Below are 15,179 nucleotides of genomic sequence, written 5' to 3'. Positions count from 1 at the left end.
TAATAAACTTAAAGACAGTAAGTAAGATACGTGTCTTTGTCATTCATATGTTTCTTAAATTAATTTACCTGCCTTCCCTGTGACAACTTGTGTTCTGTAACAGCTGGTTGCTGCTTAAGACTTGCAAGAACCAAAGTTCCTGCTACAACAAAATTTACACATCAAGCTGAGCCATACCTGTGCCTTATGAGCAGCTGCTACAAAGATTTAGCAAAGAAAAACAACCCAGATGTACTGCATCTTCTAGCACTATTTCTTATCCTTCTTAAGTATAAAAACAAGTACTGTAAGCCATAGCACGTTGCAAGTCACAAAAAGCAAAACAGCTATGTTTTTCTAGTAATTTTGCTTAAAATACTATTAAAGAACTCTCCTTCGATATGTGTGGTACTCAGTAAAAAAGATAGTACAGTGAAACAATTGTTTTTAAGATTACTCTTCAGATTATTTTGAAAACCTATTGGTCAGAACTCTCTGAAACAACGTTTCAAACTATATGAAAAGAAACAAAATGCTCAGAACCAAAATATTTGCAATGTGTTTTTTAACACTAAAGCCAACTTCTCTTTTCTTTCCACCATATATACTAAAACTAAATTGTGAAGTCGTGAGTATCTCTTAAAAAAGGCCTTCCTATCAATCTGTGAAGCTAGTTCTGGTTTGCAACTCAATACGCTATCGAATAGCATTATGGGTACATACACAATATGCTACTACCATTGAAATTACTTTCAAATACAGATTAACTCCTGAAAAGGCAGTATGTAAAAGATGGGAACAATTTCATAAGATATAAATTAAAATACTAGCCTTCACAATAAGACACTGAGGGAGCAAAAAACCCAACTAAATGCAAACACAGGCCGAATAACACCCCCAAAAGAAAACCTGCCACGTTTACAAAAGAAAAATCGATCTCTACTATAAATTACACAGCCTTCAGAAATGTAAGACTTGTCAACTGCTTCTAGCCTAAAGCTACATTCCCAGATTCATTTATCAAACTTATTCAAATCAACGTAAGAATTCTCAGTCTCATCACCCTAGAAATCCACTCACTTGTATTTATTAGCCTTAAGAGTTCCCAAATTCAATCCACTCAACACCTGAAGACAGACGCTATCTTGGAAATCCATGTAACCAGGAACTTGTGCAAATTTTTTAACCTGATAATGAACAAAAAACCCAATACCTCGCCAGATGTAGGAGGCTGTTAGGTGGACAAAGTGCTGGAAATTATTAGTTGATCTCTGTTTAGAATTAACATAACAGCTAAAAGAAACCATAAAACCTGAGTGCACAAAGGACACAGAGATCTGCACAAAAGCCACATGAATTCCAAATGTACTTCAGATTCTTTGGCTTCAAAACCATACTACTGGTTAACATCTTCAGAAGTTCTGCTTCTCTTTCAGTAATAATACTTCACTAACACTTTATAAAGCGTTGATTTTCTACAAAGTGTCTCAAGATGAAGCACTGTTCTGGAATTTTTTGAAGAAATGGTATGCTTGAAGCAATTCAAAAATTCAGACTTTAGATAATAGTGTTAGACAAAGCAGATTAGTCGTTACCAGTGCCAGCGGGTAGTCCCACGACAAGCCCATTTGCACTCTTTCTGCATTTGAGGCTGCAGTTCCATGTACAATTATTTTGCCTCTGCTGCAGACAATTATGCTTTCCACTCCTTCCTCTCTCCCCACCACTGTTTCTATGGTACACAGTTCTGTGCAACTAAGAGGAGAACTGAATCAGGAACTTGTATTCCTGAAGAACACCCTTGACAAAACTAAGAAGTTACTCTGCACCTGAATGAGTTTCCCAGTTCAGTTCATAGCACAAATGGTTGCATTAACACAATACAAAGTGGAAGAATAGGAGCTTTTTTCCATAAAATTATTTTCCTCTTAAACTAATTATAGTTTAGGCATATACTGGACTACAGCTTTAACAGTCTATAGTATGGGTTGCTGTCTTTAGAAGACAATTTGGTTTTGTTTTCTGTTTTCTCTGTAATTAGGTACCACTTCTTCCAGACACTAAGCTTCCACAATTCTATCAGTATTCTCACATTACTGAATTGCTTTATAGTTCTTCAGTGTTAACAAGACATCTGCTTGCAAATAATTATTTAGATTATTCAATCACAGTTATTCTGCAATATCATTTAAAAAATAAGATCTATTTTACTTATTTTTGTCAACCAGTCTCGCCTTGATATCTGTAGGATTACTCCTGTAAGTTGACCTAGTCAGAAGCTTCCTTCCTATGCTTGCCATCTGTTAAGTGCTTTTTACAAAAACGCTTCTCTTTTGGCACATTTTAAAGACAATTACTGCAGTCATTTAATGAGTGTGCAATTATCTCAGGAAAAATTATATTTTTAAATTATAACAATCATTACAACAGCAAGTACTTCGTTTTAAAGAGGAAACACACACAAAGAATTGGACAGCCTAATTATTTGACAAGTGACAAAGGTTGAGAGAGACTTAAGCAAAGCATTAGTGAAAACAAAAAGAATGATGAAACAATTTAACTCTACCCAACAGAGATGGTAATTACTAACAAACTCATAAAGCCTTTAAAACAGTAAAGCAGATACACTGGCGCATGTTCCCCATTCTTAAAAGTCCAGCAATTTTTGTCTTTCCTTTACTATACAGCTGTATTTTGAAAGGAAAAACAAGGCAAATGAAAACAGGAGAAATTAAAAATTATAATAAATACTCATCAGTAAATGTGTTGCAAACTAATCTCTCAGACATGTACTTCCTTTCCCCAACCTATGCAATTTGTCATTTTAAAAAGAAATAAAATGCTTATATAAAACTTAGATAAAATACATGCAAAAGGAAATGTTTCATATACATTAAACTATAAATAAAACTATCAAAATATTGCTATCTTCAATGATGAACACATCATTAGCAAAAAGCCATAGATTAGTAATGAAAACATATTATATACAGCTATAGTTTAAAAAAGACTTAGATCATTCCAGGAACTGTACTACTCAAGCTCAGAGACCCTGCCCTACTCCTCTCATTAACATTGTGCATTTGACACAGCTTTGCCACTTTAACTCCCCCCTATTTCTGCAGGCCTTTCTGAAAACAATATAAAGAAAGCAAAAAAAGCTGCAAAATACAGTACAAAGAAGGTCAGTGGAGGGACTACTTTCATTACTTGTACATACATGATAAACCTATTAGGTGCTGGGAGATGACAACTGAATTCTGCTGCCTCACCGTGGTAAAGAATTTATTAAGCTCCCACAAGGAAGGTGAAAATTGTTCTTTAAACACAGAGAACTAAATCCAGAGCATACAACTCCTAGAAATGGTTAAAAGGAAAGTTCAGACAAAGATTTACATTTCTTAATATGATGATGTCACCCATAAAATTAACTATAATTAAAAGAACAACAATATAAACACAGTGGATATCCCTAATGGGAGCTATACTAGCACTATTAAGCATTTTAAGAAAAAAGAACAAGGTTTTAGGGCTCTTTTGGTTTGGGGTTTTTTTGGGGGGTGTGGTTTTTTTTACATTTCAAGATTACAAGATATGATTTTTAATGCCCCCCCAAACACAAATGCTTACTGGAACAGATGTCTAGATTTCAGTTTTCAGATGATGCAAAGTAGGGGAAATTTTGAGACGTCTATTTTATTATGCTCAGTCCCACTGAAAACTGTCATCCACTGCTTCACAAATGATATATATCTAACAGCATCATAATTTTACAATCTTGTATGGTAACAACACTTAGGAGCCATAATCTATAAACTTACTATGCAAAATAGCCAGTCTCTTCTACAAAGAATTTATATATAGTGTGATCAGTTCATTACTTGAAAATATTTCTCATTGCAGGCTCACTTAAACTATACAGAATATAAGAAATACACTCTTAAAAAATACTATATCCTTGACTTTTATACATTTTCCATAACTGTATATATCAAGTAATTGGCTTGTACCTCCCATAACTTGCTGAGAAAACACATCACTGCTTACTATGTATTTCTCATAAAAACTTTACAGTGCAAGATCTCATACAGAAGTAGAACAGCAACCAATGGCAGAGTAAGAAGTTTACGAGTGGAATAATCCAAGGGATACTTGTCTACAACGAATTTAGAGTTGATATAAAAGGGAGGCATCTGCTAACGCAGTCAGAGGTGAAAGGCCCGTGACTATTCAGGGCTTGCACCTCAGCAGCAGATGAGCCTGGACTTTGATCAGGTGAAACTTAGTTCCACCTCTGATGATATGCTCACATATGAGGTTATGCCATTCTGATACATACAGATGTCCCAGGGTACAACACCAACCAAGCGCTCATCTACAATGTTCAGACTTGCTTTGCTAAACTTTCAACAAGTCTGGGCAAGACAAATTCTCTCCAAAAATACAGTGTCATCTGTTGCTATAAAACAAATGGTAGGAAAGGTGCTTACAAGGATAAAAGCACTTGCATGTTTCAAGTCAGTTTCTACAAAAAAAGTCAGATGTGAGACACTGGAATTCATGAATATACTGAATTATCAAGATAGGTGCCAAACTTTAAGTCACAAAAGGGAGAAAAAGATTCACCTGATTTAAGAACTAAGACTACCACCTTGTCCTATAGCACTTTTGATTATTAATGGAATATTATTTTCCAGTTTAATCTCAATTATTCTGCTTTCATGTATGTAGCCAGAAGAGATTAAAATACCTATAACAAAATAACATATAAAACCTCTCTTAGGACAGTTTACACTTCAGATTATCTGACTTCCTTTTCTTCTAAACATGCAGAACTGAATGCTGAAGCCTATATTTTTGTTGTCGTTTTTCAACTTTATGAAAAGCAAATATTTAGCTTTAGGAAACTCAAAACAGTTTTAAGTCGAGTTAAAAAGATCAGAAGTGTTACATTAGTCAAAGCTGAGGCTACATGAATCTTCAGTTCACTTCTCCACTTTACTGTGTGTTCTCAAACTGATGAAAAATGCATGGTGTAAGATTAAGAGGCACAATTTGTTTACAATTATAATCTAATTACAGCAGGCATAGAAAGTATAATAGCAGCATAAGACATTCCATCTTATTTTTAATTCTGCAGCATTATTACCCTGAACAGATTGTATTAATTTAAAAATTAATTTCTATCAAAAGAATAGCTGTACAAGTAAAAATGTGATGAGTATGCTTGCTTTCAAATAATGAAACAAGTATTTAATGTTCTTTCTTAATTTTAAATAACGTCAGCATAACTATAGTTAAAGATCTTCGGTTGCCCAATGTTGGGTCCATTCCAATAGCTACAGTTCATTAACTACTTCATAAAATAAAAAAGTTTTCCTTTCTGAAAAAACCTCAATCATTATCAAACTAAAACTGATGAAAATAATTAAATCCACTAGTAATTGTTTCCTCACTGTGTACAAAAGCCAGTATGAAACATTGTCTTGTTAAACAATAAACATTTCACCTTAACTATTACACATGAAAATTATCAAAATCCCTTCCCACCTAACTCCTAGCCTAAAGACAACCAGTTTCAGAAAGACCAATATTCCCTCCCGGTCCCTTACCCCACCTTTCTTCTCTCTGGTTAAACTACACACAATTGTAAAAAGCTCAAACAGAAAAAACCCATCTTGAACTTCAAATTATACAAAGTGATCAAAGAATAAAGGTGGGAATTAGAAGTAAACCCCCTCTTCGAATTGTAATAAGACAAAAGACAGATCCGAAACACCTCTTAACTTCAGTAATTACCATCCTTTTCTATTACTATTCATGTTAAATACACTGCTGATCTAAAGAGGCTTCTACATTATTTGCTTCTGTCACTCCCCATCAATATATTCGTCACAATAGTTTGACAGCTATCACTTCACAACCAGTTTCTGAAGGAAACATTAAACATCTGTCCAATTAAATAAACTCAAGGTCAGAATCTAATTTATACAATTTATTGCATACCCCAAAATAATAAAAACCAAACCAAGCAGTTTTATAACTAACTGTTTTCCATCTGTTTCATTTCAGAGTTCCAGGGGAAAAATGTAAAAAAAAAAAGTTTAAATACCATAAAGTTGCTTTGTTTTCACACCACGACAAAAACCAAAACCAAACCCCCCAAACCTTAAACACTCTCCACAGGTCTCAGAACTTTCTCTCTATTCCTAGTTACAAAACAAAGCGCTAAAACTGATGTCAGCGAGATCGAAGTAAGTCTTAAAACGTTCTGATGTATACTACAGAAAAGTCACAGCACCAGAAAGTTTTATTAGACCTACTTTCCACTGCCTGGCTTGTATGCCACATGTTCCTCACAAACGATACTAACCCCTGGATTTCTCGCCATCCCCAGTTTTCCTGGAATCCACCTCCTCTTCACCCCAAGTAGACTCATGGGAGACCAATAGCCTCAATGCTACTGTTCACAACTCCTCCGGGCTCTGCTGCTCTGCTTGCTGGCAGGGAACTTGGGCGCTGCTCCCTCTGCAGTACTGTACACAGTAATAAGCAGGATCACATTTTGCTAGTAGCTACTATACCATGTGTCTTTAGGCTACAGAGATAACTGACAAGAGCAGCTACTTGGGCTATGCCCTCTTCTTCCACCTCCCTGACCTAGAAAATAATAAACATTTATCAAAACCAGATTGTATCTACTGCATCATTCAGTTAATCAAGCTAATCTCAAATACACAGCTGTATACGTGTTCCATTAACATCACACCACAATTTTACAGAAAAAGTTTCAGTAGTAGGAATTGACAATTACACACTCCAGAAACATAAGCAGAAATTATAATGGAGAAGCCATCTACTGAACCAAGACCAAAGATTAAATGTGTTAAACCCTTATCTCTACACTAATGAAATAAAATTTAAGGGGAGCAGGGGGGAAAGTGTTACATTGCCTTTCATAGGCCTGTGTCCTTCTGCAAACTATGCAGAAGCAAGAGTCAGTAATTAAGTTCCTTTCCTTCCCAATAATTTATTTCTCCGGTAAGATAACATTCTATAATCTCAGGTAAAAAGAATATTGGTAGCAAGAATTTAGAGAAGGAATACAGTTACTACAACCTTTTTAGAGCTGCCTGCATGTGTGTATTTGATGTCAGAGTTGCCTCTATTTCAAAATGCACAGATTGAAAATTAGAAAACATTTATATTCCCTCCCCTTTCCCAAATACAACCTAAATTCCTACTGGAATTTAAAACAGGAATGTAAAATAAAAATACCTACTTTCACTGTTCACATGCACATGGATTTCAACAGACAGTCTCACAATTTTGGAAACCCTAGGTAACCAGCAATGGCAGCTGAGTATGTGCATTTATCACATAGAAGCTACAGTTCCTTCTGCCAAACTGTCTAATTGAAGACATTTCAGTCATTCCTGTCAAATCAAATTTGGGCTGGAAGCTACCAAGGAGAGCCAAACTGTGATAATATTAAGGTATTAACTTACACATAATGCAGTCACTGATACCACTCTTCAAGCACTAACAAGGAAAACTACTAAACTAGTCTCCTAAACCACAGCAATACCTTTAAAGATTGATAAATTTTAAAAGCTGAAAGAATAATTATTTGTGCCTTTGGTTATTAAGTCTCTCCTATATTCAAGACATATTTTCTTTTGATTCAGGAACTTTTTTTGAGCTGAAAGATTTGCAAGAATCTCACATATGCTCAGGTTTCTAGTAGCTGTAATAAAAACATGATTTTGCTGGTTACAGTGTTGTGAAAAAATACTTTACTTGCCCTATTTTTTTTGATTTTTAAAGCTTAGCTACTCTCATAAAAGACAAAAGCAATCCAGAAGTACCAGTCTATATTTCAATTTATTGACACTTACATACTTCCTATAAAAGACAAGATGATGATAATGGTCAGCATTAAAAAAAAAGTGGACTTAATATCTCAACTAAAGTAAACTTAATATCTCAATTAAAACTATTTGAAAATTCACTACGTTACATATTATGAGCAAGCTCTCGTAAGAAACAGGCTGAAGGATTGAAGGATTGTCTTTATGAACTCTTCAATGCTCACACAATTTTTATTTCTCTCAGGTAATCTGAAAAGTGCTATCCGCGAAGTTCGTTTCTCTTGTATACCATTAAAAAAGTACAATATAATTTTTATACTATCTTGTCATCCATGTGGAGGGCTTTAATACTTGCAGTAGATGTGCACGTCACACTAAAACAACTGCAGAGTTTTCTGGTTTAGCCAAAAGTAACAAAATCAAACATAGGCATAGCCTTTTATGTTTCCTATTATTACTAATCACATCAAAACCAAAACCAAAGTTTTTAGCCAATGAGCATGAGCACAGACACCAAGCAAAGGACCGAGTAACAACAAAACCAGTGCAATTCTCGCAGGGAATCAGCCACACCAGCCTTATTAAACCTCTTAAAAATATGTTGCTATAAGTACTTTAAAAGACAATAAGCCATTATATTTGCACCAAAACCATAAACCAACCAATTTTGTCTGCTGTACTTAGGAAACACAAGCAGCAGAAGGACCAGCATCATGTTCTCTGAATAAATATTTCAGGTCATTTAAATCTTGTTTTCTGCAATGGTAAGAAAACAACAGGAAAAAGCAAGATCTGCATCAACAGGTTGGGTTGTTTTTTTTTTTTTTCCCCCTAAACCAGCTGTTACTCAGACTTCTTCAGGGTCAAATAACAACAGCTCAGAAACTTCAGTTATCATGCTTTGGCACAAGCACCAGTCACTATTATTCATTTCACCAGATCAACCAAATCAAACAGCTCAAACTTCTGCTCCCCAAATCCCTACATACCTGTCCTTGTAAGGTCACACGACTTCTGTCTTGCAGATGCTGATTAGAAACTGAAGAATGCCAAGGATGGATCTGACTTTGAGACTGTGCCCGAACAAGATCAGATGACTGTGTTACTTGCTGTGGGGTTATATGGTGTTCTAGGTCATGCTCTAAAACATGGCTTGTGCTATCCTGAACAAATGCAGAATCATCAAACTGTGGCAGAAGATCTTCCTGAAGGAGGTCATCCGGGTCAAGTCCTGTAAATGGTTCATTATGAGTCTCAACTTGATGAAGTAAGTTATCATCTAAAGATGTAAAACCGTTGCTTTCAATAGGGTCAGTGAAATGGCTTATCTGAGAAGCAGAACCAGTAGAAGTTGGAAAATTAATATTCACAGGAGAGAGTTTTGAAGTACTAAAGTTGCCCTGAGGATGTGCAGAATGCAACATTTGAAAACTATTTGAATTCAAAGGTGTATTAGGATTCAACATGTGCTCAGTTGTTTCTTGCTTGGTCCCTGTTTGAGATGTAAAGGCATCGCTTCCAGTGAAGTCAGAGATAGAGTGTGTCTGCTGGCTTGTAGAAAGAGCTGTTGTAGACTGAAGAAGGCTGGTAGGAGAAATGTGGTTATTGGAGTAAGAATAAGGAGATGAAAATTGTTGGCTATTATTGACAGAACATGGAGTAATAGTTGGGGACTGTCCATCAAAATTTCCTTCTTGATTCCCACAAAAATGTATTGAAGCACTTGCAGTTTGAGAAAACTGTTGAACAGACAGAGGCTGCTGTGAAGTTGATGGATTAGAAACTGGAGGTGGGTGGTTAACACTGACTCTGAGAGAAGTAGATACATTAACTTCCATGAAGTCTTTTGGCTGACTCAGAGCATCTTGCCCTGTGTTGTTTCTGCTTTGTTGCGACCGTAGCGAGGCACACTGATGCTGCGGTTCATTAGCCTGAAATAAGGCAAAGTCATGGTGTGCTACAAAGCTTTTGTTTTGCTGCATAGACTGAGAATGTCCTTGGTGAAAGGGGGACCCATTTTGATTCGAAACAGTTGTGGCAGTTTGATGACCCCACATAGGACTACCATCAGCCACATCTGGAAACATCCCATTAGACTGGTTTTGCGGATGAACTGGTGAACAATTGAATTGAGAGTGGGGTGATAAGACATTGTCAGCTGAGCTATTAAAAGACTGATTTACTGAGTGAAGTTTCAGTGAATCATACTGATTCAGCTGATCAAACTCACTCATCTTTTGTTGATTTTGAGCATCTTGCACATGGTTCAGTGAGTCTATGTGCAAAGGTTCAAATTCTGCACCCAAATTCAATTCATCAACAAGTGAAACAGGTCCAGGTTGAACAAAGGCATCATCTGACAAACCTTCTAAGGTCTCACTAAAAAGATTGGCATCATCAAAAAAATCCATCATAGGATCAGTCATCTTGATAGGTCTGTACTGCTTTTTCTCTCAACTCCAAATGGAGTCAATTTTGGCTCTCTGCAGTGAACAGAAACAAATGAGATCCAGCGGTCACCACTTTATCCAAGGCATGCCAACATCCATTAGTGCTTCTGATGAAACATTCGTCTTAAAGTGTTAAAGCACCCTGGGGGGGGGGGAGAAAAAAAAAAAAAGAGAAAAATTACTTTCATGACTCTCCTCATCGCTCCTTCCCCTCCCCACCACTTTTATGGATTTTTGATATTTTGTTTGTAATGTTACAGTTTACTTAAACCACAACTCAAATTATTTTTGCTTATACTCGATACCCTGTGCAGCATATATAATTTTTGTGCCTTTCGTAATCAACGTAATATTCGACGTTTTAAATGTAATGGTTTCATTTTTTTCATTGTTTTCTCTATTTTCAATTCCCCTTTGCCATTTTCATTAAAACTACCAAATTGTAACAGAATTGTGGGGTTTTTTTAGTAGTCCAGAATTAAAATTTGTTTGTAGAAAGAAATCATACAATACATAAAATGTGCACAATAATTCTGTATGTATAAACAAGAAATTTGAGAGGTTATAAACCACATTTAAAAACAAAGCTACTTTGACTTCAGTAGGAAAAGCTGAGATACTCTGTTTCTTCTATTTAAGTTGCATTAAGTAAGATTCTGAAAAACTGTATTTTATCTCACTTAAAGACATAAAACTCTTATTTAAAGGAAAGACAAGAGGATTAATACAGTGATACAGTCAAAGATAAACACAGGAAAAGAACTACGTTTGGTTCCACAACAGAGTTTACACACTTACCTAATTTTGAAATACAAGTTGGTTTTCTTTTTTATTTATTCATAGTATCACTGAGTGATCACCAATGAATTAGATTGCAGTTGGGGGTTTCAGGCAAGAGGAGCTGAAAAGGATGGTTAGTTTAACTTTAGCCTAAAAACTTGCACATTCATAGCATAATCAAACAGAATGGGAAATGAATGAAAACGTGTCGAAAATGTGTCTCTCTGGTAATTTACCTCCCCAGATAACTACTAAGCCTCTAGAATAGAGGAGCAATCACTTTCAATTACCATCTTCATGGAATAATCATTCCTTTACCCTGTCAACACATATACCTAACTATAAAGAAAAAAAACGGAAACAGTCACAGCTTTTAATTCCTGACGCGACTACTAAAGCTCATCTTCATGCTCTCCTCCTCCATTTCAACTGCAATTCTTCATTAATGAATTCTCCTATGAATAAAATGAGTATAGGATCCTTCCAGAAATGGACACACTGAAAATCTGAAATATTCTCTGATGGACAACATCCATATTGAACCTATTAAGTACAAAGCAGTCTTTGACAAAAGACTGATGAAAACCTGTTCTGCTTATTCTCCTAGTCCACTGAAAGTGTCGTGACCATAGTCAGAATAGAGCCTAAACTAAATTAATAAACCTTGTTGAGGGTTTGGGTATATAAAACTTCTGGTCTACACAGGAAAAGGGCAGATGGATCTTGTATCACACTGAAAGACACCAAGTGGTGACATCTATCAAGCATGGATTGGTATGAGTGTTAATTACTATGAGTATAGAGAACAAGCATGCTATAAAAAGGGCACAGAGTCTTAGGAAGGTGACAGCTTAGCATAACAAAGTAGCCGTGGATTCCAGATGATACATGCGGAACTTACTGCTTGAAGTTAGGACTCCCTGAAGTCCCAAGTTAAAGGAAGCACTAACATAAATTAGACCCCATTATCTTCCAACACTTACTAAGTTGTCTGCTTATGATTAAAAGCAACAGAATGATGACTTTCTCAGTATCAAACACCTTCCAACAGATGATAAACCAACATCAGGATCCAGGTAGATGACGTGGCACGGTTTTAGGTTTTTGTACCATTTCTAATATAATCATCTCTCATCTTAACAGTATTTCAACTCAAAAGATAAGTCGGGGAAGAGCTATTTTAGCTAAGAGAAGACAACCAAGTCAGATTAAGTCCAAGGAAAGAATAATGTAGACACAGAACAAATGATCTAATTAAAGAAACCCCCATCTGAGGAATGGTAGATGGAGATTATGGTAGCCATGTGTAAAATGTCATGTTCCAAGCTAACAAGGACTCTACTGTTAAAAACTCAAATTTGAAGCCTGTATCGATAAAAGTTTACATATTGAGACTCAGTATAAATAGCTCAGCAGACTGCATACAGCTTGTTGGTTATGCCCAGAGACAAACTATATTTTACTGTAAGGAAGGCTATTCAATTTGTGGTAACTTGAAAAAACAGACACAAAGAGAGATTTCTTCCATCTTTAGCAATATAAATACAATAGGATGTACAATTTTTTTTTTTTTTTTTTTTTTTTTAACATACGGTAAGTGACATATGAGCCAGCTACTCTATGGTAATTAACTACTATACATGCTCTTGAGTTTAACTACACAGTAGCCTAGAACTATTTAACAGGACTAAAACAACCCCATATTGAAAAATACATACCAGACTATCTCTTCCTGTTTTATTGACTGTGTACCTTTACAGTAAAAAATGGGAAAAAAGCATGCATAACAGCTAGCATCACTGCAGTTGTAACACTGTAACTCTGAGCTCACAGATACTTGCTTCTTTGCTCAAAACCCAAGAAACACTTTTCATCTTAGGTTTTCCTACTTTCTTTCAGCATAAGGAAAAAGGAGGGAAATACGAGGAAATAATACTCTCTTATTAAAATGAGAAGGCTTTATGAAACAATAAGTCTTACTAGGTATAAAAAGGAAACATAATCTGAAGATGTCAGCTTTATTTCAAGGATCCAAATAAGATGGATAGCACAGATGAACTTCCAAACTGAGAAATCCGAAGGCTAGATACATGAGAAACCTCTACAGGCTAATTAGACCAACATAAATTTATTATGAAGAAAGCTTCTCTGTAAAGAGGAGATCACAAAGTGAAAAAACAAAACCCAACCCAAGCCTTTTTTGGAAAGGATACTGCTGTAGATAGCCTGAACACAACTCTGTTGCAAAGACACCTTGTTTTTTGACCAGAGAAGTACTTTTACCCTTAGCCTTTTTCTTCAGAGTCTACAAAATCCATCACATTTTTTTCAGCCCAAAGCAAACCATAACTTGGAAATTCAAGGGTATTTGATTTGGAGAAACTAGCCTTTCACACAAAGTCATCTCCAAATTTATTGAACAATTGTCCTTTTTGTTTCTCTCTGCTATACTTGAATATGGAAACATTAGATGCTCAGCTTGCAAACTGTGAAGGCATACGAAAGCAAATTGTGATGCATTTCTGAAATTAGTTGGCACACAAGTACTATATTTCTGTCCTTTCCTTAAAAAAAAAATAAAAAAATCCTACCTCCTCACATCCAACTTAATGAAACAAAATAAGTTCTGACACAAAAACTTTTTACATGCTTTCTGTAAGTGATTCTCTTCTCCATGTCCTTACTCCCTCTTACATAGAAAACGACGGCAGGTACAATTATGGTTTAACACACTTTTATCCAGCCTCCTCCTTCCCCAAACAGATATGTGGTACCAATTCAAACTTTGGACATGCTTTTACCTTGAGTTGGCAGAACAGCATTCAAGGAAATAAACATTTTGAAGATGTTCTTCTATTGGACTTGACAACTACAATGCTAACAATGCAATGACAGCCAGTGTTTTATAGTACCAGTTCCAAAATACTTCCCATAGAAGATAAGATCTTATTGGGGCTGCATTTGAATCAGAATGGGGAAACTAGTTTTGAATCCCTACTCAATAAAGCAAACCACAGTAAAAAGTTAGATTTCTCTTAGTAAATACAATTTGACATCTTTGTGCCCTCTTACACTGAGAATTTGTGATGAAGTTACACTTTTTGTAAAAACTAAATTAATTCTAATACTTTGCATGTCTAAATTCTCTACCATTATTTGCATACTGATTTAATATTAATCTTTACCCAGCTTAAAGTTAGCAAGATCCTTCTACAACATCAATGTCTGAGAACTGCTTGGACCAATTCTAGACAATAAAATGAGCACCAAAACAGAGGTACAACCTGAGAAGCAATTGGAAGACTACAGTTGTTGTACTTGAATTTAAGAAGTTACTGCCCCCTATCAGCTAGAATTGCTTCAGCAGTATTTACTAACTATAAGACACTAGGTAAATTTAGAATTTTCTGCAGTAGGTTTTGTTTTCTTTTTTAAACATAATGGAACCCAAAGGCATTCAGCAATGTTTCTTACTAGTATTTAGTTTCTCCCTTTGTATTTCACACTCTCAACTTTGTACCAATCAAGCTGGTATTATGTAGAAAACTAAGCAACAGGAAAAGTTGTGATTTTTTTTTTTTTTTTTTTTTTTTTAAGTAACATGAAGTTTTCTAAAATTAATTACCAGGAAACATCGACAGTATCCCCCAAGTTAAACTGAAACACATTTCAGGGTTTGCCATCTTCAGATATGCTAAAGCATCTGGAATTTAAACAGTGAATTTTTTGATTATCATTTGATGCCTCGCACAAAACATAGCATTTTCTCCAAGAAGTATGAAGTTATTCTGCAAACATACTTGAATCAGAAGAGTAACATCTCCCAGCTCTTGGGGTTTTTTTTGTCTGGTCACTACTCATTAAACTGAACACCTGTACTTTCTTTAATCTACTAGTTCTTAACATTAAGAGATCTATTTTAAATTACAGATTGAAACCAAAGTATTAGAATAGGAGAAATGTATTAAAATAGATCTTAGGAGTCCAAGTGAATGAAAAAATACTAATTTCTGCATAACGCATGTTTTTCATTTAAAAACAAACCATGTTGTATTCTGTATGGTCTAAAACTATCTTTTCAGTTACAAACAGAATATGT

At 35.4% G+C, this 15,179-nt stretch overlaps 1 protein-coding gene across 9 annotated transcripts in view; it reads right to left on the bottom strand.

Annotated features, from left to right (window-relative positions):
• Positions 1 to 15,179, bottom strand: part of CHD9 (chromodomain helicase DNA binding protein 9) — a 100,936-nt gene that overhangs the window by 72,091 nt on the left and 13,666 nt on the right. For 8 of the 9 annotated variants that reach the window (XR_005933282.1, XM_030024124.2, XM_030024123.2 and 5 more), the window contains one exon: positions 8,840 to 10,442. Coding sequence is in view for 8 of the 9 variants with exons in the window: in XM_030024124.2 (XP_029879984.1) it covers positions 8,840 to 10,276 (1,437 nt within the window). In the remaining variant the exon portion in view is untranslated. Of the gene's footprint in view, positions 1 to 8,839; positions 10,443 to 11,098; positions 11,202 to 15,179 lie in introns of all 9 variants that reach the window. The other variant, XM_030024120.2, reaches the window with a different exon arrangement.

The sequence above is a fragment of the Aquila chrysaetos genome, chromosome 9 (assembly GCF_900496995.4).
Source record: "Aquila chrysaetos chrysaetos chromosome 9, bAquChr1.4, whole genome shotgun sequence".
Taxonomy (NCBI): domain Eukaryota; kingdom Metazoa; phylum Chordata; class Aves; order Accipitriformes; family Accipitridae; genus Aquila; species Aquila chrysaetos.
Note: the sequence above shows the minus strand (reverse complement) of the source record. Positions and strands in the feature narration are given on the sequence as shown.